At 45.0% G+C, this 25501-nt stretch overlaps 2 protein-coding genes across 3 annotated transcripts in view; both read left to right on the forward strand.

Annotated features, from left to right (window-relative positions):
- Nucleotides 1–15869, forward strand: part of rhot1a (ras homolog family member T1a) — a gene marked incomplete at its 5' end in the record, with an annotated part of 32693 nt that extends 16824 nt beyond the window's left edge. Inside the window, 2 exon segments of the mRNA XM_042307218.1 lie at nt 12048–12179; nt 14519–15869. Of these exon segments, the coding sequence (XP_042163152.1) occupies nt 12048–12179; nt 14519–14636 (250 nt within the window).
- A 494-nt stretch (nt 15870–16363) lies between these two features.
- On the forward strand, nt 16364–23548 carry LOC112239833. Of its 2 annotated transcripts, none has more exons than XM_024408235.2 (10): nt 16364–16455; nt 17321–17398; nt 17504–17536; nt 17753–17839; nt 18413–18510; nt 20718–21007; nt 21757–21884; nt 22096–22191; nt 22310–22384; nt 23015–23548. In XM_024408235.2, the coding sequence occupies exons 1-8, from the start codon at nt 16393–16395 to the stop codon at nt 22129–22131; spliced, it is 813 nt and encodes a 270-aa protein (XP_024264003.2). In that variant the 5' UTR covers nt 16364–16392; the 3' UTR covers nt 22132–22191; nt 22310–22384; nt 23015–23548. The 2 variants fall into 2 exon arrangements, with proteins under 2 accessions (XP_024264003.2, XP_024264004.2); XM_024408236.2 differs by having other exon boundaries at nt 23018–23548.
- The last annotated feature ends 1953 nt before the right edge of the window (nt 23549–25501 follow it).

The raw sequence follows: 25501 nt of genomic DNA on the forward strand, positions 1-25501 counted from the left end.
AACATAATACTATAAGGTAACATAATACTATAGGTCAGCTGTAAGGTAACATAATACTATAAGGTAACATAATATTATAAGGTAACATAATACTATAGGTCTGCTGTAAGGTAACATAATGTTATAAGGTAACATTAATACTATAAGGTAACATAATACTATAGGTCAGCTGTAAGGTAACATAATACTATAAGGTAACATAATATTATAAGGTAACATAATACTATAGGTCAGCTGTAAGGTAACATAATACTGTAGGTCAGCTGTAAGGTAACATAATACTATAGGTCTGCTGTAAGGTAACATAATACTGTAGGTCAGCTGTAAGGTAACATAATACTATAGGTCTGCTGTAAGGTAACATAATACTATAGGTCTGCTGTAAGGTAACATAATACTGTAGGTCTGCTGTAATGTAACAATACTATAAGGTAACATAATACTATAGGTCAGCTGTAAGGTAACATAATACTATAAGGTAACATAATATTATAAGGTAACATAATACTATAGGTCAGCTGTAAGGTAACATAATACTGTAGGTCTGCTGTAAGGTAACATAATACTATAGGTCAGCTGTAAGGTAACATAATACTATAAGGTAACATAATACTATAGGTCTGCTGTAAGGTAACATAATACTATAGGTCTGCTGTAAGGTAACATAATACTATAGGTCTGCTGTAAGGTAACATAATACTATAGGTCTGCTGTAAGGTAACATAATACTATAGGTCTGCTGTAAGGTAACATAATACTATAAGGTAACATAATACTATAGGTCAACTGTAAGGTAACATAATACTATAAGGTAACATAATACTATAGGTCTGCTGTAAAGTAACATAATACTGTAGGTCTGCTGTAAGGTAACATAATACTATAAGTCAGCTGTAAGGTAACATAATACTATAAGGTAACATAATACTATAGGTCAGCTGTAAGGTAACATAATACTATAAGGTAACATAATACTATAGGTCAGCTGTAAGGTAACATAATACTATAGGTCTGCTGTAAGGTAACATAATACTATAGGTCAGCTGTAAGGTAACATAATACTGTATAGGTAACATAATACTATAGGTCTGTAAGGTAACATAATACTATAAGGTAACATAATACTATAGGTCAGCTGTAAGGTAACATAATACTATAGGTCTGCTGTAAGGTAACATAATACTATAGGTCAGCTGTAAGGTAACATAATACTATAATACTATAGGTCTGCTGTAAGGTAACATAATACTATAAGTCAACTGTAAGGTAACATAATACTATAAGGTAACATAATACTGTAAGGTAACATAATACTATATGTCTGCTGTAAGGTAACATAATACTATAGGTCAGCTGTAAGGTAACATAATACTATAAGTCAACTGTAAGGTAACATAATACTATAAGGTAACATAATACTATAAGGTAACATAATACTATAGGTCAGCTGTAAGGTAACACAGTTGACTTATAGTATATAACATAATACTATAGGTCTGTTGTAAGGTAACATAATACTATGTTACCTACATGACTATAGGTTAACATACAGCTAGACCTATAGTATTATGTAACATAATACTATAGGTCAGACTTATAGTAACATAATATGTTAGGTCTATAAGGTAACATATGTTACCTAGGTCAGTTGACTAATACTATAGTCAGCTATAAGGTAACATAATACTATAAGGTAACATAATACTATAAGTCAACTGTAAGGTAACATAATACTATAGGTCAGCTGTAAGGTAACATAATACTATAGGTCAGCTGTAAGGTAACATAATACTATAAGTCAACTGTAAGGTAACATAATACTATAGGTCAGCTGTAAGGTAACATAATACTATAAGGTAACATAATACTATAAGGTAACATAATACTATAGGTCTGCTGTAAGGTAACATAATACTATAGGTCAGCTGTAAGGTAACATAGTATTATGTTACCTTACAGCTGACCTATAGTATTATGTTACCTTACAGCTGACCTATAGTATTATAGGTCAGCTGTAAGGTAACATAATACTATAGGTCTGCTGTAAGGTAACATAATACTATAGGTCTGCTGTAAGGTAACATAATACTATAGGTCAGCTGTAAGGTAACATAATACTATAGGTCTGCTGTAAGGTAACATAATACTATAGGTCTGCTGTAAGGTAACATAATACTATAGGTCTGCTGTAAGGTAACATAATACTATAGGTCAGCTGTAAGGTAACATAATACTATAAGGTAACATAATACTATAAGGTAACATAATACTATAGGTCAGCTGTAAGGTAACATAATACTGTAGGTCAGCTGTAAGGTAACATAATACTATAAGGTAACATAATACTATAGGTCTGCTGTAAGGTAACATAATACTATAGGTCAGCTGTAAGGTAACATAATACTATAGGTCTGCTGTAAGGTAACATAATACTATAGGTCAGCTGTAAGGTAACATAATACTATAGGTCAGCTGTAAGGTAACATAATACTATAGGTCAGCTGTAAGGTAACATAATACTATAGGTCAGCTGTAAGGTAACATAATACTATAGGTCTGCTGTAAGGTAACATAATACTATAGGTCAGCTGTAAGGTAACATAATACTATAAGGTAACATAATACTATAGGTCTGCTGTAAGGTAACATAATACTATAGGTCAGCTGTAAGGTAACATAATACTATAGGTAACATAATACTATAGGTAAGGTAACATAATACTATAAGGTAACATAATACTATAGGTCTGCTGTAAGGTAACATAATACTATAGGTCTGCTGTAAGGTAACATAATACTATAGGTCTGCTGTAAGGTAACATAATACTATAGGTCTGCTATAAGGTAACATAATACTATAGGTCAGCTGTAAGGTAACATAATACTATAGGTCATAATACTATAGCTGTAAGGTAACATAATACTATAGGTCAGCTGTAAGGTAACATAATACTATAAGGTAACATAATACTATAAGGTAACATAATACTATAAGGTAACATAATACTATAAGGTAACATAATACTATAGGTCTGCTGTAAGGTAACATAATACTATAGGTCAGCTGTAAGGTAACATAATACTATAAGGTAACATAATACTATAAGGTGCTGTAATGTGATTGTGTGTCTTCCTCATCTCTGCTACAGCACTATACTCTGCTCTCACCACCGTGACACAGCACTCCCACTCTGCTCTCACCACCGTGACACAGCACTCCCACTCTGCTCACCACCGTGACACAGCACTCCCACTCTGCTCTCACCACCGTGACACAGCACTCCCACTCTGCTCTCACCACCGTGACACAGCACTCCCACTCTGCTCTCACCACCGTGACACAGCACTCCCACTCTGCTACTCACCACCGTGACACAGCACTCCCACTCTGCTCTCACCACCGTGACACAGCACTCCCACTCTGCTCTCACCACCGTGACACAGCACTCCCACTCTGCTCTCACCACCGTGACACAGCACTCCCACTCTGCTCTCACCACCGTGACACAGCACTCCCACTCTGCTCTCACCACCGTGACACAGCACTCCCAACTAATACTGCTCTCACCACCGTGACACAGCACTCCCACTCTGCTCTCACCACCGTGACACAGCACTAATACTCTGCTCTCACCACCGTGACACAGCACTCCCACTCTGCTCTCACCACCGTGACACAGCACTCCCACTCTGCTCTCACCACCGTGACACAGCACTCTCAACTCTGCTCTCACCACCGTGACACAGCACTCCCACTCTGCTCTCACCACCGTGACACAGCACTCCCACTCTGCTCTCACCACCGTGACACAGCACTCTCACTCTGCTCTCACCACCGTGACACAGCACTCCCACTCTGCTCTCACCACCGTGACACAGCACTCTAGGTCACTCTGCTCTCACCACCGTGACACAGCACTCCCACTATGCTCTCACCACCGTGACACAGCACTCTCACTCTGCTAACATAACCACCGTGACACAGCACTCTCACTCTGCTAACATACACCGTGACACAGCACTCTCACTCTGCTCTCACCACCGTGACACAGCACTCTCACTCTGCTCTCACCACCGTGACACAGCACTCTCACTCTGCTCTCACCACCGTGAACACAGCACTCTCACTCTGCTCTCACCACCGTGACACAGCACTCCCACTCTGCTCTCACCACCGTGACACAGCACTCCCACTCTGCTCTCACCACCGTGACACAGCACTCTCACTCTGCTCTCACCACCGTGACACAGCACTCTCACTCTGCTCTCACCACCGTGACACAGCACTCCCACACTGCTCTCACCACCGTGACACAGCACTCTCACTCTGCTCTCACCACCGTGACACAGCACTCTCACTCTGCTCTCACCACCGTGACACAGCACTCTCACTCTGCTCACCACCGTGACACAGCACTCCCACTCTGCTCTCACCACCGTGACACAGCACTCCCACTCTGCTCTCACCACCGTGATACAGCACTAATCACTCTGCTCTCACCACCGTGACACAGCACTCTAGGTCTGCTCTAACCACCGTGACACAGCACATAATCTACTCTGCTCACCAACATGACACAGCACTACTAACTCTGCTCTCACCACCGTGACACAGCACTAACACTCTGCTCTACCACCGTGAACATAGCACTATACTCTGCTCTCAACACCGTACTATAGCACTCCCACTCTGCTCTCACCACCGTGAACACAGCACTCCCACTCTGCTCTCACCACCGTGACACAGCACTCCCACTCTGCTCTCACCACCGGTAACATAGCACTCCCACTCTGTTCTCACCACCGTAACATAGCACTCCCACTCTGCTCTCACCACCGTGACACAGCACTCCCACTCTGCTCTCACCACCGTGACACAGCACTCCCACTCTGCTCTCACCACCGTGACACAGCACTCCCACTCTGCTCTCACCACCGTGACACAGCACTCCCACTCTGCTCTCACCACCGTGACACAGCACTCCCACTCTGCTCTCACCACCGTGACACAGCACTCCCACTCTGCTCTCACCACCGTGACACAGCACTCCCACTCTGCTCTCACCACCGTGACACAGCACTAATACTCTGCTCTCACCACCGTGACACAGCACTCCCACTCTGCTCTCACCACCGTGACACAGCACTCCCACTCTGCTCTCACCACCGTGACACAGCACTCCCACTCTGCTCTCACCACCGTGACACAGCACTCCCACTCTGCTCTCACCACCGTGACACAGCACTCCCACTCTGCTCTCACCACCGTGACACAGCACTCCCACTCTGCTACTATACCTCACCACCGTGACACAGCACTCCCACTCTGCTCTCTGTACCGTGACACAGCACTCTCACTATGCTCTCACCACCGTGACACAGCACTCCCACTCTGCTCTCACCACCGTGACACAGCACTCCCACTCTGCTCTCACCACCGTGACACAGCACTCTCACTCTGCTCTCACCACCGTGACACAGCACTCCCACTCTGCTCTCACCACCGTGACACAGCACTCCCACTCTGCTCTCACCACCGTGACACAGCACTCCCACTCTGCTCTCACCACCGTGACACAGCACTCCCACTCTGGTCTCACCACCGTGACACAGCACTCCCACTCTGCTCTCACCACCGTGACACAGCACTCCCACTCTGCTACTCACCACCGTGACACAGCACTCCCACTCTGCTCTCACCACCGTGACACAGCACTCCCACTAATGCTCTCACCACCGTGAACACAGCACTCCCACTCTGCTCTCACCACCGTGACACAGCACTCCCACTCTGCTCTCACCACCGTAACATAATACTATAGGTAACATGGTAACATAGCACTCCCACTCTGCTCTCACCACCGTGACACAGCACTCCCACTCTGCTCTCACCACCGTGACACAGCACTATAACTCTGCTACTCACCACCGTGACACAGCACTCCCACTCTGCTCTCACCACCGTGACACAGCACTCTCACTCTGCTCTCACCACCGTGACACAGCACTCCCACTCTGCTGTCACCACCGTGACACAGCACTCCCACTCTGCTCTCTGTACCGTGACACAGCACTCTCAGGTCTGCTCTCACCACCGTGAACAGCACTATACTCTGCTAACTCACCACCGTGACACAGCACTATAGGTCTGCTCTACCACCGTGACACAGCACTCCCACTCTGCTGTCACCACCGTAACACAGCACTCTCACTCTGCTCTCACCACCGTGACACAGCACTCTCACTCTGCTCTCACCACCGTGACACAGCACTATCACTCTGCTGTCACCACCGTGACACAGCACTATACTCTGCTCTCACCACCGTGACACATTATACTATAAGGTAACATACTCTCACTCTGCTCTCACCACCGTGATACAGCAACATAATACTATGCTCTCACCACCGTGACACAGCACTCCCACTCTGCTCTCACCACCGTGACACAGCACTCCCACTCTGCTCTCACCACCGTGACACAGCACTCTACTCTGCTCTCACCACCGTGACACAGCACTCTACTCTGCTCTCACCACCGTGACACAGCACTCCCACTCTGCTGCTCACCACCGTGAACACAGCACTCTACTCTGCTGTCACCACCGTGACACAGCACTAATACTCTGCTCTCACCACCGTGACACAGCACTCTACTCTGCTCTCACCACCGTGACACAGCACTCCCACTCTGCTCTCACCACCGTGACACAGCACTCCCACTCTGCTCTCACCACCGTAACACAGCACTAACTACTATAGGTCTGCTCTCACCACCGTGACACAGCACTCTCACTAACTGCTCTCACCACCGTGACACAGCACTCTCACTCTGCTCTCACCACCGTGACACAGCACTCTCACTAATGCTCTCACCACCGTGACACAGCACTCTCACTCTGCTCTCACCACCGTGACACAGCACTCCCACTCTGCTCTCACCACCGTGATACAGCACTCCCACTCTGCTAACTCACCACCGTGACACAGCACTCCCACTCTGCTGTCACCACCGTGACACAGCACTCCCACTCTGCTCTCACCACCGTAACACAGCACTCCCACTCTGTTCTCACCACCGTGACACAGCACTCCCACTCTGCTCTCACCACCGTGACACAGCACTCCCACTCTGCTCTCACCACCGTGACACAGCACTCCCACTCTGCTCTCACCACCGTGACACAGCACTCCCACTCTGCTGTCACCACCGTGACACAGCACTAATACTCTGCTAACTCACCACCGTGACACAGCACTCCCACTCTGCTCTCACCACCGTGACACAGCACTCCCACTCTGCTCTCACCACCGTGACATAGCACTCCCACTCTGCTCTCACCACCGTGACACAGCACTCTCACTCTGCTCTAACCACCGTGAACAGCAATACTATGTCTCACCACCGTGACACAGCACTCCCACTCTGCTCTCACCACCGTGACACAGCACTCCCACTCTGTCTCACCACCGTGACACAGCACTCCCACTCTGCTCTCACCACCGTGACACAGCACTCCCACTCTGCTCTCACCACCGTGACACAGCACTCCCACTCTGTCTCACCACCGTGACACAGCACTAATACTCTGCTCTCACCACCGTGACACAGCACTCCCACTCTGCTCTCACCACCGTGACACAGCACTCCCACTCTGCTCTCACCACCGTGACACAGCACTCCCACTCTGCTCTCACCACCGTGACACAGCACTCTCACTCTGCTCTCACCACCGTGACACAGCACTCCCACTCTGCTCTCACCACCGTGACACAGCACTCCCACTCTGCTCTCACCACCGTGACACAGCACTCCCACCGTGACACTGCTCTGCTCCACCACCGTGACACAGCACTCCCACTCTGCTCTCACCACCGTGACACAGCACTCCCACTCTGCTCTCACCACCGTGACACAGCACTCTCACTCTGCTCTCACCACCGTGACACAGCACTCTCACTCTGCTCTCACCACCGTGACACAGCACTCCACTCTGCTCTCACCACCGTGACACAGCACTCCACTCTGCTCTCACCACCGTGACACAGCACTCCCACTCTGCTCTCACCACCGTGACACAGCACTCCCACTCTGCTCTCACCACCGTGACACAGCACTCCACTCTGCTCTCACCACCGTGACACAGCACTCCCACTCTGCTCTCACCACCGTGACACAGCACTCCCACTCTGCTCTCACCACCGTGACACAGCACTCTCACTCTGCTCTCACCACCGTGACACAGCACTCCCACTCTGCTCTCACCACCGTGACACAGCACTCTCACTCTGCTCTCACCACCGTGACACAGCACTCCCACTCTGCTCTCACCACCGTGACACAGCACTCCCACTCTGCTCTCACCACCGTGACACAGCACTCTCACTCTGCTCTCACCACCGTGACACAGCACTCTCACTCTGCTCTCACCACCGTGACACAGCACTCTCACTCTGCTCTCACCACCGTGACACAGCACTCCCACACTCTGCTCTCACCACCGTGACACAGCACTCTCACTCTGCTCTCACCACCGTGACACAGCACTCCCACTCTGCTCTCACCACCGTGACACAGCACTCCCACTCTGCTCTCACCACCGTGACACAGCACTCCCACTCTGCTCTCACCACCGTGACACAGCACTCCCACTCTGCTCTCACCACCGTGACACAGCACTCCCACTCTGCTCTGTGACACAGCACTCCCACTCTGCTCACCACCGTGACACAGCACTCCCACTCTGCTCTCACCACCGTGACACAGCACTCCCACTCTGCTCTCACCACCGTGACACAGCACTCCCACTCTGCTCTCACCACCGTGACACAGCACTCCCACTCTGCTCTCACCACCGTGACACAGCACTCCCACTCTGCTCTCACCACCGTGACACAGCACTCCACTCTGCTCTCACCACCGTGACACAGCACTCCCACTCTGCTCTCACCACCGTGACACAGCACTCCCACTCTGCTCTCACCACCGTGACACAGCACTCCCACTCTGCTCTCACCACCGTGACACAGCACTCCCACTCTGCTCTCACCACCGTGACACAGCACTCCCACTCTGTTCTCACCACCGTGACACAGCACTCTCACTCTGCTCTCACCACCGTGACACAGCGCTTTACCCAATTATCTGCCACACTGCACCATCATCTAACACCTGTGGTGCTAGCCAGGGAGGTATTCGTGTGTTGTGGTCAACCGTGTGTTGTGGTCGACCCCACCGTGTGGTTGTGTTGCTTTCCGTTTGAGCCAGTCTGACCTGAAGATGCATGTGTGCAGTCTGTTGGCGATGGGTTGTGGGTAGATTACCCTCCTGTAGCAACACGGTGCAGTCTATCATCAAGTAACTAATGCATGGATTTTTAAGATATAAAAAATGTCGAAGTTACTTGGCAAGTCATTAATCTTTTGAGAGTTGAGCATACAAGTGGATGTTGAAGCCAACATGGCCATTTCGTTTAAGAATGGTGTTTCTATCATGTTAAGTGGATATGCAAACTGTAAATCTGTACTAAAGACTAATTTGCATAGTGAGTGAGGGAGAAACGTCACCTTGCAGATCTTTCTGTTTTGGTTACATTTCGCCCCACTGAAGCTGTTGGTGAAACTGAAAGCCTCATAGAAGTCAGCTTGGGTTGACTGGCTGGTTATTCTCCTCTTCACGAAAGCAGATGTTAATATTTGGTCAAATGGCATTTTCTAAATGTCTATCTTTTTTAGTTTTCTTTGTCATTGAACTGTTTCCACCGCCAGAGATGTGCATGGTTTGATTTCTATGATGATTTCAGTTTGATTGGTTGTGGAGTGATTTTCACTTCATAAGTTTACACTCACAAGATACAGTTAGTCTATATAAGGTCCTATGTTAGGCCCTAAATTCACTCTCAAACGTGGCACATACTGCAGCCCTAGTGTTATCACAACCTAATTCATCTACACAGTTTATAAGACTATCTTCTTTACAATCCTGCTTCTCTTGTGGTTGAAACTTAATTTTTTTACTAACAAAAACATTTTAATTTCTATGACAATGTTTTTCTTCCACTTCCAAAGTGATTTTTACACTGTATGAATCACATGTAATTTCATTGTGTTTCCGTTGTCTTGTTTTCATCCTATAGGTGTTCATACACATGTTTTTGGCTGCCCCTCTTTCTGTTCTTGTTGCATGTGTTTACTTCTTGTTAGTTGCATGCACCATCTGTCTGTCTGTCTTGACGCTGTCTGTCTGTCTGTCTCGACGCTGTCTGTCTGTCTGTCTCGACGCTGTCTGTCTGTCTCGACGCTGTCTGTCTCGACGCTGTCTGTCTGTATGTCTCGACGCTGTCTGTCTGTACGCTGTCTGTCTGTCTGTCTCGACGCTGTCTGTCTGTCTGTCTCGACGCTGTCTGTCTGTCTGTCTCGACGCTGTCTGTCTGTATGTCTCGACGCTGTCTGTCTGTATGTCTCGACGCTGTCTGTCTGTCTGTCTCGACGCTGTCTGTCTGTCTCGACGCTGTCTGTCTCGTCTGTCTCGACGCTGTCTGTCTGTCTCGATGCTGCTGTCTCGTCTGTCTGTCTCGACGCTGTCTGTCTCGATGCTGTCTGTCTCGACGCTGTCTGTCTCGATGCTGTCTGTCTCGACGCTGTCTGTCTCGACGCTGTCTGTCTCTCGACGCTGTCTGTCTCGACGCTGTCTGTCTGTCTGTCTCGACGCTGTCTGTCTGTCTGTCTGTCTCGACACTGTCTGTCTGTCTGTCTCAACACTGTCTGTCTGTCTCGATGCTGTCTGTCTGTCTGTCTCGACGCTGTCTGTCTGTCTGTCTCGCCGCTGTCTGTCTGTCTGTCTCGCTGTCTGTCTGTCTCGGGCCTGTCTGTCTGTCTGTCTGTCTGTCTCAATGCTGTCTGTCTGTCTGTCTGTCTCGACGCTGTCTGTCTGTCTGTCTGCCTCAACGCTGTCTGTCTGTCTCGGCAATTCCAGTACTCGGGGGCCTGACTGGTGTCACCCTTTTCTCCATCCCCAGCAAACACAGCTGAATTAAACTAATTGCATTCTAAACTGAAGATGATGATTATGTGATTATTGGAGTCAGGTGTGTTAGCTGGGACTGGGGAAAAAGTGTGCCACCAATCAGACCCCGGGGACTGGAGTTGCCCAGGCCTGGTCTAGATGCTGTCTGTCTCATCTTCCAATAGGCTTGCCTTGGTCTTCAGCTCACCACTGCCCCCCTATGGACGGCTATGCATAGGCTCCACTCAAATCAGCAGTCTGTTTTGAGCATTGGGAAGTATGGGAACTAGCCTAGTGCTTGAGGTTTGAGTGCGTGTGGTTTATGATGTGCAGGGTTTGGATGGCTTGTGGTGGCTCACCATTGAAGGGTTGACATTTCATTGTGCTTGTATATGCTTGTACAATAGAGTGTGTGTTGTGTGAGAGTGTAGATTACTTTATGTATTGCTATGGTTTGGGAGGGTTACAATGGTTCCTAGTAAGTTTACAATGGCTTCTGGGGACCCAGGCATGCCTGTTGTAACACTATTGTGTTACATGCTAACTCCTTTGTCAATGCCTGTTTAACCTTGGGAGAAGAGAATTAACGCACCAGAAATGGCATGCCACTAATACAGAAGTTATTGAAGGCGGTCACACCACATTGACTAGCTGAGATACTATAGTATTTAACACCTAATTGGTTTGAATCTTCGCTGTTTTTGGTTTACCTCAAATATATATATATATATCTCATGTAATGACTCAAAGTAGCCTATTTCAACAAATTCGGAGAACAAACTGAATGTAAAGTATTTTCTAACCCTGTATCTTCATCAATCTTATGATTGAAGCCTGTCTTTTATTTGGCTGGCATTTTGCCAACTCAGCCACCGCATTGGACAAGATTTTTTTAGCTGCAAGGTGTGGTGTGTGACCAGGTGTGGTGTGTGACCAGGTGTGGTGTGCTGTGGGGTGAGTTCTGCGGTGTTGTCATGTCCCGTTGTGTGTGGGGTTGGCGTTGAACTGCCCTACTGTGTGCACGTGTGTGTGTGTACACAAGGTTACATGATGTTGGAGCCTATCTGTTGGCTGACGAGGAGTGCAGTCTGATCCAGCAGGTTCACGCCATCAGTAATGTAGAGGAGTCTATCTACATGGAGTCTTCTGTCCAGCCCTATGGGCCCCAGGCCAGGTAAAACACAGCATGGAGTCTTCTGTCTAGTCCTATGGGCCCCAGGCCAGGTAAAACACAGCATGGAGTCTTCTGTCTAGTCCTATGGGCCCCAGGCCAGGTAAAACACAGCATGGAGTCTTCTGTCCAGCCCTATGGGCCCCAGGCCAGGTAAAACACAACATGGAGTCTTCTGTCTAGTCCTATGGGCCCCAGGCCAGGTAAAACACAGCATGGAGTCTTCTGTCTAGTCCAATGGGCCCCAAAACCAATGGGCCTGTCTAGTCAGGCCAGGTAAAACACAGCATGGAGTCTTCTGTCTAGTCCAATGGGCCCCAGGCCAGGTAAAACACAACATGGAGTCTTCTGTCTAGTCCTATGGGCCCCAGGCCAGGTAAAACACAGCATGGAGTCTTCTGTCCAGCCCTATGGGCCCCAGGCCAGGTAAAACACAGCATGGAGTCTTCTGTCCAGCCCTATGGGCCCCAGGCCAGGTAAAACACAGCATGGAGTCTTCTGTCCAGCCCTATGGGCCCCAGGCCAGGTAAAACACAGCATGGAGTCTTCTGTCTAGTCCAATGGGCCCCAGGCCAGGTAAAACACAACATGGAGTCTTCTGTCTAGTCCTAAAACACAGGGCCTTCTGTCAGGCCAGGTAAAACACAGCATGGAGTCTTCTGTCTAGTCCTATGGGCCCCAGGCCTGGTAAAACACAGCATGGAGTCTTCTGTCTAGTCTTATGGGCCCCAGGTAAAACACACAGCATCTGACAAACTGGGAGCTAAGGGACAGCTGTTTGTCACTGGCTGGGTACATGCAGGTATGGTGGACGTTGATGTGGCAACGGCAAGCACTGTTGGGGGAGGAGATTGCTGTAGCCTCCGTTATTATATGAAGAGGAGATTATAATGAAGGCTACAGACATAACGAGCTACATCTAAGTACTTTGGCCTCAACCTTTAATAAACAACAGCCTTTGATCTGTTTTCACCCAGTGTACCTGATGGAACTCACTGACTACCTTTTTAATGGGCATCTATCATTACTTTTGAAGGTACCGGTCGATGTCTTAGTCCTACAAATAGCTGGTTGGTCTGGTTTGTGTGTGGCTGCTTGCTGAATAAGCTTTGTTGTGCAGAATGCTGGTGGGAGGAAGGTATTTATCTTCCTCTGAGGTACAGGTCATAGTTAAGCAGGATGGCAGTTGTCTATCTGATGGACTCTTCCTGCTAAACCTGCTTGAATGGGTTAGGGTTTCTGCTGCTGTGTCAGATATCACTGTGAAGATTAATGGGTTGTTGAGCTGTGTGTGTGTGTGTGTGTGTGTGAGAGAGAATGTGTGTGTGTGTGTGAGAGAGAGTGTGTGTGTGAGAGAGGGAGATAATGTGAGTGTGAACACGAGATTGTGTGTTTGGCAATTTTATAAGTTAGAGCTTTCTGCTAACCTCTGCACTTCAGAAATTCCTCTCGCTTCTAGAGCCTCCCTCTCCTTCTCCCCTCCCCTCTCCTTCTCCTTCTCCCCTCTCCTTTCCTTTCCCTCCCCTCTCAGCCTCCTGTCTTCCCTCCATGTTGTTGTCTCATACTGTTAGTACTGTATGTTATAGTCAGGGTTGTGCTCAGTGGACCTAGAAACTGAGGCACTATATTCAATCAGTACAGTCAAAATGCTTGTTAATTTCCACCTCGTGTACCTATTGAATGTGACCCGGACTTAGGGCTTTTCTCTTGTTTCTGTTTCCCTAGCAGACCCTCCTCCCCATCCCTCACTCTTTCTGTCCATAGCCAATACTTTCCTCGCCTTTTAGGTTTCACCCAATAAATAAGAGTTATTGTCAGATTGACCAAACAAATCTAATGTTCCAGTAACAGCCACTCAAATGTTGGTGTATGTGGTACTGCTCGCAACACAGACTTAGCCTGGTTAAACTAGCCTGAACGCTGAACTCCCCATTCTAGGGAAGTGAAACAATGGTGAGCGAAGCGTTCAGTCTGGTTTAACCAGGCTATCACAGACTAGCTCATTTTCAGAAGACAGTTTAACTAGGCCGTCTTCTGAAAATGAGCTAGTCTGTGATAGTATATCCTGTTTAACCAGGCTATCACAGACTAGCTCATTTTCAGAAGACAGTTTAACTAGGCCGTTAACCAGGCTAACTCATTTTCAGAAGACAGTATATCATGTAATGAGGTTGTATTGGTACTACAACATTGGTACTATCGAACAGTTTAGGAAGCTTTGAGAACATGACTTTGGTTTGTAATTTGTCAACATGTCCTCATGTGATTTGGAAACGAGGCTGTATTGTTGTATTCATTCCTTTATCCCCACCACTCCCTCTCTTTCTCCCCCCTCTTCTCAGGCACATGGCTCAGGCAGACCTGAAGAGCTCTACGTTTTGGCTAAGGGCAAGCGTGGGGGCAACCGTGTTTGCAGTCCTGGGCTTCGCTATGTACAGAGCTATCCTCAAACAACGATGATCAAGACAGACACAGGATGCATGAGATGACCCTTGACCCGCCCCCCACCGCCTAGTCTCTGCCCTTTGACCCCTCACGCCCTCCCTGAAATAAAACATGACCTCCAACATCCCACAGTCCTCTGCTCCCCTTCCCCAAAAAGAGACAACTACTGAATGAAACGGAACTTCCAGCCCATCTGAACCTGATCCCACATCCACCCTACCGGAGAAGGAACAAACCGGAGAAACCATAGATTGATTTTATATATTTGAAACAGAGAAAAAAACTTGTCATCAACTGTTTTTTGTTTTTCTTTGGGGGGAAAAAATGTCACCACAAACTCACATTGTATTTTTTGAACACCATCTAATCAATCTACTGCAGGCATTCTGGTATCGTATGATCTGGTCTAGTCTTGGGGGTTTTTCTTCTCCAGGTCAGACAGTAGTAGTTGCTGGTTGTTTTTAAATCTGTGTAGAACCCAGCCTTTTTTCTCAGGTCAGTATTATAGCTAGCTGGTTTAGGTCAGTATTATAGCTAGCTGGTTTGACCCCAGAGCCCAGGAGAAAGCAAAGAAGGCAGCCGCATACAACTCACTACAAAAGGGACTGAAAATATTTGTTTATAGGTGTGTGTGTATATATAAATATATATATTTGCTCGGGTACTTAGAGAAATACCCAACTAGATTACGGCGTGAACAAAGCTTGCCAGGATCAAAGCATTCAGTTCTGTAACACCTCAACAGTGAGCCTACAGGAAGAGCTGCAAAGTCAAAGCCATTTTTAACGTTGAAAAGGTCATGGGTTTCGTGCACGCGTTTCAATTGCTATTAATTTATTAACCTGTTTTCTTTGGTTTATCAGTTTGGAATGGTTTGTTCAGCATTGCATGAAACAGACGCACTTCAAGAGGATAATGCATTCATTTCCCATGTGTTTTTGTATATCTAGTATTATCAAAGCCGTTATTAATAATGACATCCATCATTCACTTACTCTGAAAGACAAAAGACTACAACATTATCATGACTGCTTCTTCCTCGACTTGTTTTATTTTCCTGTTTTTAAAATAGCTTTTTTCCCTTTCATATTATGGTTTTATTTGTCTGTTCCACTGTTATGCCTCCAGATTCCACTATGTTATTAACAGCCATGCAGTGCACCTCTGACTCCCTCCTTGGACCATGGATGGAACTGTTTATTCTCATTGACTTTTCCAACATTTACAATAAAGAACTGTGTGATCTGATACAGGTGTCTGCAATATGATTTGATCCATTCATATAACATACACATTATCCCCCCTCACTATTCCCTATCTTTTAGCAGTGTCAGAACAGTGTGCAAATGTTGGAGTCATCTGATTTCTTAAAATCCACCATACTTACATTTTCATTGTACAACATGTCACGAAGTGTAGCCTGCTTTTACTAACATTGAATCCTTTGAAGAATAATGTTCTCTTCATTGAGCTCAAAATTCTCAGTGGACAAACACCTCAAATGTGGGTACATATAATGGCTAAGCAGGCGCGTATAGTTCACACACAGTCAACGTCAACTTGACCTTAATATCCCATACGTTTCTATAACGAGTGACTGAAGACAAACATGGGGACAAACAAGCATTTTGTGTGTCAGAATGGAGAAGTGGGCAGGTGATGGAGCCAGTGATATCCCAGTTCTCAGTGAAAGGGGGAAGTCACCCATCGACTAGTGATACTGAACAAGAACTAATAACCGGATTTAGTATAAGTGTTATCTTCTGAAACGATGTCAACGGAGAGGCAACAGCTGCTTTTCGAGGGCTTCCTGAAGAAAAGGAAAGATACAATGGTAAGACAAAGCTCTCAAAAATGTAGAACAACTTGTCACATTAACAGCTCAATTACTGGACTCCGTTTACTTGGTAGTTGTTGGGGAATTGTTAGATTACTGCACTGTCTGAACTAGAAGCACAAGCATTTCGCTACACTCAAATGAACACCTGCTAACCACGTGTATGGGACCAATAACATTTGATTTGATGTGTTGATGAATACTTACAAGTGATCACTTTTCCAATATTTGTGTCAACTGCTTTCTATGTATGCCAATATATTCCATACTACTGTGTTCTACTCTGTCATTGCCAGTCAGTCATGGTTTGTATCCAGAATCAGGTCTTCACTATCTGGAGGGACACTGAGTCTGTCTGTAGGGACACTGAGTCTGTAGGGACACTGAGTCTGTGTTCTCTTCACTATCTGGACTCTGTTATTGCCAGTCAGTCATGGTTTGTATCCAGAATCAGGTCTTCACTATCTGGAGGGACACTGAGTCTGTAGGGACACTGAGTCTGTAGGGACACTGAGTCTGTAGAGGGACACTTCACTATCTGGAGGGACACTGAGTCTGTAGTGAGTCTGTAGGGACACTGAGTCTGGACTGGTCTGTAGGGACACTGAGTCTGGGGACACTGAGTCTGTAGGGACACTGAGTCTGTAGGGACACTGAGGGGACACTGAGAGTCTGTAGGGACACTGAGTCTGTAGGGACACTGAGGACACTGAGTCTGACACTGTCTGAGGGACACTGAGTCTGTAGGGACACTGAGTCTGTAGGGACACTGAGTCTGTAGGGACACTGAGTCTGTAGGGACACTGAGTCTGTAGGGACACTGAGTCTGTAGGGACACTGAGTCTGTGTTTTTCTCTTTTAGAAAATGAAGTGGTCAACCTATTGGTTCAGGCTCCAAAACACAACATTATTCTTCTACACTAAGAAACATGGGAGTGCTGTGAGTATCAGCTGTGAGAAGTCCTCCAACGTTTTCAGGGAAGTTGAATGTTATTTACACTGTTCAAAGTAGTAATAGTCTTCTGATCTTCTCTGTCCCCCACAGTCACACCTAAGAGGCCTGTACTACATCTACACTGTAAGTCAAACTGATTTCATTTGGTCTGAAAGCCTTCCTGGTCCTTCTAGCCGGACAGACAGGAACAATTGCCCTGGACTTTGTTCTACTTTCCCTTGTGTTCAATGAGCATTACCCACTATTCCATATGCCCTAGTTACAGCTGCTTAATAGTATACTATTTACAAGTATGTATAGCACTTTATGTCTGAAATAGAAGTGTTGTTGTTGGGTCAGGTGCAGTCTGTGCGTGAGATCCAGAGGGAGAAGCGTAAGCACTACGTGTTTGAAATCACCATGAAGAATGGGAAGAGGAAAGTACTGGTGAGTCACAGACAGCTCTACTCCCACTTCAGGTGTACAGAACCGTGTGGTGTGGGCTGTGCAGGCTGCCCTGTTGTTTCAGGATGTGGTCTGTTTACTAGTGTCATTACAGAACCGTGTGGGCGCTGATGCCTGTGTAGGTTTAACATGTGGTTTCAGGATGTGGTCTGTTACTGTCACTTCATACTCACTGATGGGAATTTCCCATATTAAAGTACCAGGTGAAGAAGCTGTACATTGTTCAGAAAGATAAATTCAACTGTATTAAAATATTTTATCAGCTGTTTACATTTTAGTCATTTAGCAGACACTCTTATCCAGAGCAATGAGGGTTAGGTGCTTCACACCTAGATTTTGGACCTAGTCATCTTGGGGAATAGAACCAGAGACCTTTTGGTTATTAACCCAACACTCTTAACCACTAGGCTAACTGCTACCCAGCTGTGTTCTACAGTACTTGGATTGCTTAAAGTCATTTAACACTTCCTCTAACAACTAAGGATGATCTTTTTAACTCAGACTGTAACAATGTACTAAATTCATCCCTGCTACCCCCTGACCATGTGTCTGCAGGCTGCAGAGACAGGGGATCTGAGGAGGGAGTGGATTGGCCAGCTGTGGAGGGCCATGCATCTCTCGGGCCCAGGGGGTACAGACCCAGGCTGCATACGGTAACAGAAAGCTCAGGATTATTGAGACACTACTGCACTGTTTGTCATTACATTACACTAGTAATTTATCAGGAGCTCATACCTAGAACGACTTCCAAAAGGTTCATTCAAATTAGGCTAAATAACCTATGAGCATCGGCAGTTAAACCTTAAAAAAGAACTGTTTGTAACAATCACAGTGCTAGAATAGATGAAATCTGTGCAGGTGTATTTGAAGCCTGAAACTACTATATACAGTGCCTTGCGAAAGTATTCGGCCCCCTTGAACTTTGAGACCTTTTGCCACATTTCAGGCTTCAAACATAAAGATATAAAACTGTATTTTTTTGTGAAGAATCAACAACAAGTGGGACACAATCATGAAGTGGAACGACATTTATTGGATATTTCAAACTTTTTTAACAAATCAAAAACTGAAAAATTGGGCATGCAAAATTATTCAGCCTCTTTACTTTCAGTGCAGCAAACTCTCTCCAGAAGTTCAGTGAGGATCTCTGAATGATCCAATGTTGACCTAAATGACTAATGATGATAAATACAATCCACCTGTGTGTAATCAAGTCTCTGTATAAATGCACCTGCACTGTGATAGTCTCAGAGGTCCGTTAAAAGCGCAGAGAGCATCATGAAGAACAAGAAACACACCAGGCAGGTCTGAGATACTGTTGTGAAGAAGTTTAAAGCGGGATTTGGATACAAAAAGATTTCCCAAGCTTTAAACATCCCAAGGAGCACTGTGCAAGCGATAATATTGAAATGGAAGGAGTATCAGACCACTGCAAATCTACCAAGACCTGGCCGTCCCTCTAAACTTTCAGCTCATACAAGGAGAAAACTGATCAGAGATGCAGCCAAGAGGCCCATGATCACTCTGGATGAACTGCAGAGATCTACAGCTGAGGTGGGAGACTCTGTCCATAGGACAACAATCAGTCGTATATTGCACAAATCTGGCCTTTATGGAAGAGTGGCAAGAAGAAAGCCATTTCTTAAAGATATCCATAAAAAGTGTCGTTCAAAGTTTGCCACAAGCCACCTGGGAGACACACCAAACATGTGGAAGAAGGTGCTCTGGTCAGATGAACCCAAAATTGAACTTTTTGGCAACAATGCAAAACGTTATGTTTGGCGTAAAAGCAACATAGCTCATCACCCTGAACACACCATCCCCACTGTCAAACATGGTGGTGGCAGCATCATGGTTTGGGCCTGCTTTTCTTCAGCAGGGACAGGGAAGATGGTTAAAATTGATGGGAAGATGGATGGAGCCAAATACAGGACCATTCTGGAAGAAAACCTGATGGAGTCTGCAAAAGACCTGAGACTGGGACGGAGATTTGTCTTCCAACAAGACAATGATCCAAAACATAAAGCAAAATCTACAATGGAATGGTTCAAAAATAAACATATCCAGGTGTTAGAATGGCCAAGTCAAAGTCCAGACCTGAATCCAATCGAGAATCTGTGGAAAGAACTGAAAACTGCTGTTCACAAATGCTCTCCATCCAACCTCACTGAGCTCGAGCTGTTTTGCAAGGAGGAATGGAAAAAATTTTCAGTCTCTCAATGTGCAAAACTGATAGAGACATACCCCAAGCGACTTACAGCTGTAATCGCAGCAAAAGGTGGCGCTACAAAGTATTAACTTAAGGGGGCTGAATAATTTTGCATGCCCAATTTTTCAGTTTTTGATTTGTTAAAAAAGTTTGAAATATCCAATAAATGTCGTTCCACTTCATGATTGTGTCCCACTTGTTGTTGATTCTTCACAAAAAAATACAGTTTCATATCTTTATGTTTGAAGCCTGAAATGTGGCAAAAGGTCGCAAAGTTCAAGGGGGCCGAATACTTTCGCAAGGCACTGTAGATATGGGAGGATTTGCTATGCAGACAGCACAGGAGGTTGGTGCCACCTTCATTGTGGAGGACGGGCTCGTGGTAATGGCCGGAGTGGAATTTGTGGAAGGGTATCAAACACATGGTTTCCGTTCCAGCCATTATTATGAGCCGTCCTCCCCTCAGCAGCCTCCAGTGTCAGACAGAGCCTATGCAACAGCTGTCTAAGATAATGCTTTATGTATTCCTGGTGAGCATTTGAGTGCCTTGGAATGCATTATCTGCAAAAATGTTGGTTTTATAAAATATAGTGGGAAACAGTTTTATTTCTGTCCATTTGAGTGTTGCCTGTCCATCTGTTTTGTCTCCAGACAGCAGGATGTGAGGTCTGATGACCTGAAGGCCAGAGGTCGCTTCAGCACCTATAACAGCTCCGAATGTGACAGCATGATGGAACCACTGGGGGTTCATCGACCCCTCTCTGCACCCCTCAACCCCTCCACCCCTGACCAAGACCTAGACCAGGGACACAGGATTACCCACTGCCTCTCTGGCCCCCTCACCCCTGACCAAAATCTGGGGCACAGGGCTACCCTCTCTCTCTCCCTCACTGACGAGCTCAGTAATGAGGAAGCCATATACCAGAACACCATCTCACATTGTAAGTAGAGCATCAATCCTCTGTAAACTCAGCAAACTTAAGTGGAAATATGTTTGTTTTTTCATTCACATTTGCTGTGCCAAGCAGTTGGAGGGAATCAATGGTTTGGTTGTCTAGTGGAAAGAGGAAATGGGCACGTTGTGGCATTTAATGCTTTGGTGGTGAGGTGGGGAGTGTTACAGGAATTAAATTCCTCTATGTTTTAATACCCAATTAAAATTAAACACTCTGTCAATTCATAAGAGTTTGTAAGACCCTTATTTGTATAAAATGGACAGAGACCAGTCTTTGAAATCAACCAGCTGTGTTTATTCTCGTGAGTACTGCCCATGATACATTTTATCACAGGTTATAAACTGAAAATGACATCAGCGTTTTCTAAACTGTTCCGTCTCTTCTTGACACTGGTACAAAGGTTGTATAGTTCTCAAGCCTTCCCACATCGTCTAGAGCCAAGGCCAGCCTGTGTAGATAAGCATTCTAGCCAGTCTGGCGATATAGTTCATTCATTTCTACCAAGGAACAGACAGTCATTGTTCTAATTCTTGATTATATTTACACACATTATATTCAGTACTAGGATTAAAAAGAAAATTCATACATATACAGTAACATAATAGTATTCTGATTAGTCAGTCCTGATTGAAATGTATACATAATTAGTCATTATTGATAAAATTCCCTTAACAGGGAGCCAAGCTGTAGCTTCAGCTCTGAAATATGGCAACATCTTTTCACTGTAATTTCAGATGGAGAGGAGGATGAAGGCAGTGTCCATAGATTTAGAAGGAGATGTGAGGAGGAGAGAGATGAAGAAGAGGAGGAAGAGTGTAAGGAGGAAGACGATCAGTATGACATTCTACCAGCCCCCGGAACTGTGAGTACTACCCTCATGGTCACATCAGTGTGTCGTTATATGTCATAAATCAATATATTATCCATCATAAATGTCATAGATTCTTCCATTATGGAGACCACTGTATAGGATATAAAATACAAGTAGATATCATCATATTACATGATAATGACTTATGTTAATGGTCTGTGTTTGATAAATGACCAAAACCTACCTGCCATTTCCTCTGTAGCTGAGTATCACATCAACCAATCAGATGAAGACTTGACTGATGGAGAGGACCTCTATGACTTCCCACTGTCCAATAGGAGGGCAAGTGACCGCCAAGGTGAGATTATGAAAATGTTTATTTTTCAATTGATTGGGTTTTAAATTAATTCAATATTTTTCATTTGTTTACCAGCAAATGTAAGTGTATTTGGGTTTATTTTCATGCTCTATCTCAGATTATAGGGAGATGACAGAGAGCATCTATGACGTCCCCAGTTCCCTAATGAGGAAAATGTCTGAACACACACTTGGTGAGTATGACAGCAGCGTTCTAGTTCTAATTCTCTTTTCATACATTTCTGTTTTCTGCTAATTTTATAGACACACAAATGTAAGGGTCCTTTCAATCTATATCCTTGAATAGCACGGTGTAAAGGTCATTTACGATTTAATTTTTTATTTATCCTTTATTTAACTAGGCAAGTCAGTTTAGAACAAATTCTTATTTACAATGACGGCCTACCCCGGCCAAACCCGGACGATGCTTGGCCAATTGTGCACCGCCCTATGGGACTCCCAATCACGGCCAGATGTGATGCAGGCTGGATTCAAACCAGGGACTTCAGTGACGCCTCTTGCACTGAGATGCAGTGACTTAGACAGTTGAGCCGACATATGCAGCATTTGCCGTGAATGCAGTCTCTGCTAAGAAAGAAACATTGCCTTTAAATGTAAATCACGCTGTAAGGCTGAACTCCCGCGATACGGATTGAATAGAGCCCTAACATATCCTGAGAATGGTATACTTTTATTTAAAGGAATGTGTAGAACCAGAAGCAAAGTAGACACTATTTCCCCCCTATCTACCCCATGAAAATCCTAACCAGACTCATCATCAGTATTAACAAAAACACGCACGTCTTTATCCCTCACTCTCATAGCAGAGCCTTACCCTGGAGGTGAGATACTGGTGGAGGACAGGGGCCTCCTGGATGACATGATGGCCAGTCTGGGTGGAGGGACGGTGGGCTGGATAACAGGTGCTTCTACTGTGGAGCCCTACGGGCTGGCTCATCATGGCTCTTAGGACTGGTATATAGTATAGACTCTGGATAATATAGACTGAATGAGTTTTCCTCATTCAAATTGTTCTATAAAGCTTGACGCATTCTGTTAGAGATTTAAATATGTTTACATTTTATGAAAAAAAAATCTCATTTGTCATGATATTCTATTCTATTGACTTCTCTTTTAATACAATCTACTGTCAAGGAAATACCATATTAAATAACTAACTTCATACTGTCAAAGTGTTCCACTTAGTATATAATGTCAGGAGAGAGGTACTATAGTATTCAGGCAGACCCTATCCTTCTTTTTTAGGAGGTAGATCAGCTTTAATACTGCAGATACATTGTGGCTTCTATCAATGTAATTGTCTGCATCATTTCCAATCACACATGTATATTTTTTGTAAATATATAGAGTATATATTATTTTAAATATATATACATTTTAAATACATTTTGCTTCTTTATTATTTTCCCCTAACCCTACCACCCCTCCCTTAATTGGAGTAAACAAATGAAATAGATTTGACTTCTTTATTATTTTCCCCTAACCCAACAATACTTAGGCTTCCACTTCCAGGTTATACATACTACATACATTTAATGGAAAATATATTTTACATTAGTTATCTTCTGTTTGTTTTTAGTCCCAGCCTTCAGCTACCATCAACCCCTCCCATCTACAGTGAGGGGAAAAAGTATTTGATCCCCTGCTGATTTTGTATGTTTGCCAACTGACAAAGAAATGATCAGTCTATAATTTTAATGGCAGGTTTATTTGAACAGTGAGAGACAGAATAACAACGAAAAAGATCCAGAAAAACACATGTCAAAAATGTTATAAATTGATTTGCATTTTAATGAGGGAAATACAGTGCCTTGCGAAAGTATTCGGCCCCCTTGAACTTTGCGACCTTTTGCCACATTTCAGGCTTCAAACATAAAGATATAAAACTGTATTTTTTTGTGAAGAATCAACCACAAGTGGGACACAATCATGAAGGGGAACGACATTTATTGGATATTTCAAACTTTTTTAACAAATCAAAAACTGAAAAATTGGGCGTGCAAAATTATTCAGCCCCCTTAAGGTAATACTTTTTAGCGCCACCTTTTGCTGCGATTACAGCTGTAAGTCGCTTGGGGTATGTCTCTATCAGTTTTGTACATCGAGGGACTGAATTTTTTTCCCATTCCTCCTTGCAAAACAGCTCGATCTCAGTGAGGTTGGATGGAGAGCATTTGTGAACAGCAGTTTTCAGTTCTTTCCACAGATTCTCGATTGGATTCAGGTCTGGACTTTGACTTGGCCATTCTAACACCTGGATATGTTTATTTTTGAACCATTCCATTGTAGATTTTGCTTTATGTTTTGGATCATTGTCTTGTTGGAAGACAAATCTCCGTCCCAGTCTCAGGTCTTTTGCAGACTCCATCAGGTTTTCTTCCAGAATGGTCCTGTATTTGGCTCCATCCATCTTCCCATCAATTTTTACCATCTTCCCTGTCCCTGCTGAAGAAAAGCAGGCCCAAACCATGATGCTGCCACCACCATGTTTGACAGTGGGGATGGTGTGTTCAGGGTGATGAGCTGTGTTGCTTTTACACCAAACATAACGTTTTGCATTGTTGCCAAAAGTTCAATTTTGGTTTCATCTGACCAGAGCACCTTCTTCCACATGTTTGGTGTGTCTCCCAGGTGGCTTGTGGCAAACTTTAAACAACACTTTTTATGGATATCTTTAAGAAATGGCTTTCTTCTTGCCACTCTTCCATAAAGGCCAGATTTGTGCAATATACGACTGATTGTTGTCCTATGGACAGAGTCTCCCACCTCAGCTGTAGATCTCTGCAGTTCATCCAGAGTGATCATGGGCCTCTTGGCTGCATCTCTGATCAGTCTTCTCCTTGTATGAGCTGAAAGTTTAGAGGGACGGCCAGGTCTTGGTAGATTTGCAGTGGTCTGATACTCCTTCCATTTCAATATTATCGCTTGCACCGTGCTCCTTGGGATGTTTAAAGCTTGGGAAATATTTTTGTATCCAAATCCGGCTTTAAACTTCTTCACAACAGTATCTCGGACCTGCCTGGTGTGTTCCTTGTTCTTCATGATGCTCTCTGCGCTTTTAACGGACCTCTGAGACTATCACAGTGCAGGTGCATTTATACGAAGACTTGATTACACACAGGTGGATTGTATTTATCATCATTAGTCATTTAGGTCAACATTGGATCATTCAGAGATCCTCACTGAACTTCTGGAGAGAGTTTGCTGCACTGAAAGTAAAGGGGCTGAATAATTTTGCACGCCCAATTTTTCAGTTTTTGATTTGTTAAAAGTTTGAAATATACAATAAA

This window comes from Oncorhynchus tshawytscha, linkage group LG27 (genome assembly GCF_018296145.1).
Source record: "Oncorhynchus tshawytscha isolate Ot180627B linkage group LG27, Otsh_v2.0, whole genome shotgun sequence".
In the NCBI taxonomy this organism is placed as follows: Eukaryota; Metazoa; Chordata; class Actinopteri; order Salmoniformes; family Salmonidae; genus Oncorhynchus; species Oncorhynchus tshawytscha.

Bases quoted from the DNA above. Each gene is read 5' to 3' on its own strand.
- LOC112239833 (XM_024408235.2), top strand. From the start codon at position 16,393: ATGTCAACGGAGAGGCAACAGCTGCTTTTCGAGGGCTTCCTGAAGAAA. The intron at 17,399-17,503 runs GTGAGTATCAGC...TGTCCCCCACAG, and splicing joins CTAAGAAACATGGGAGTGCT to TCACACCTAAGAGGCCTGTA. The intron at 18,511-20,717 runs GTAACAGAAAGC...TTTTGTCTCCAG, and splicing joins ACAGACCCAGGCTGCATACG to ACAGCAGGATGTGAGGTCTG.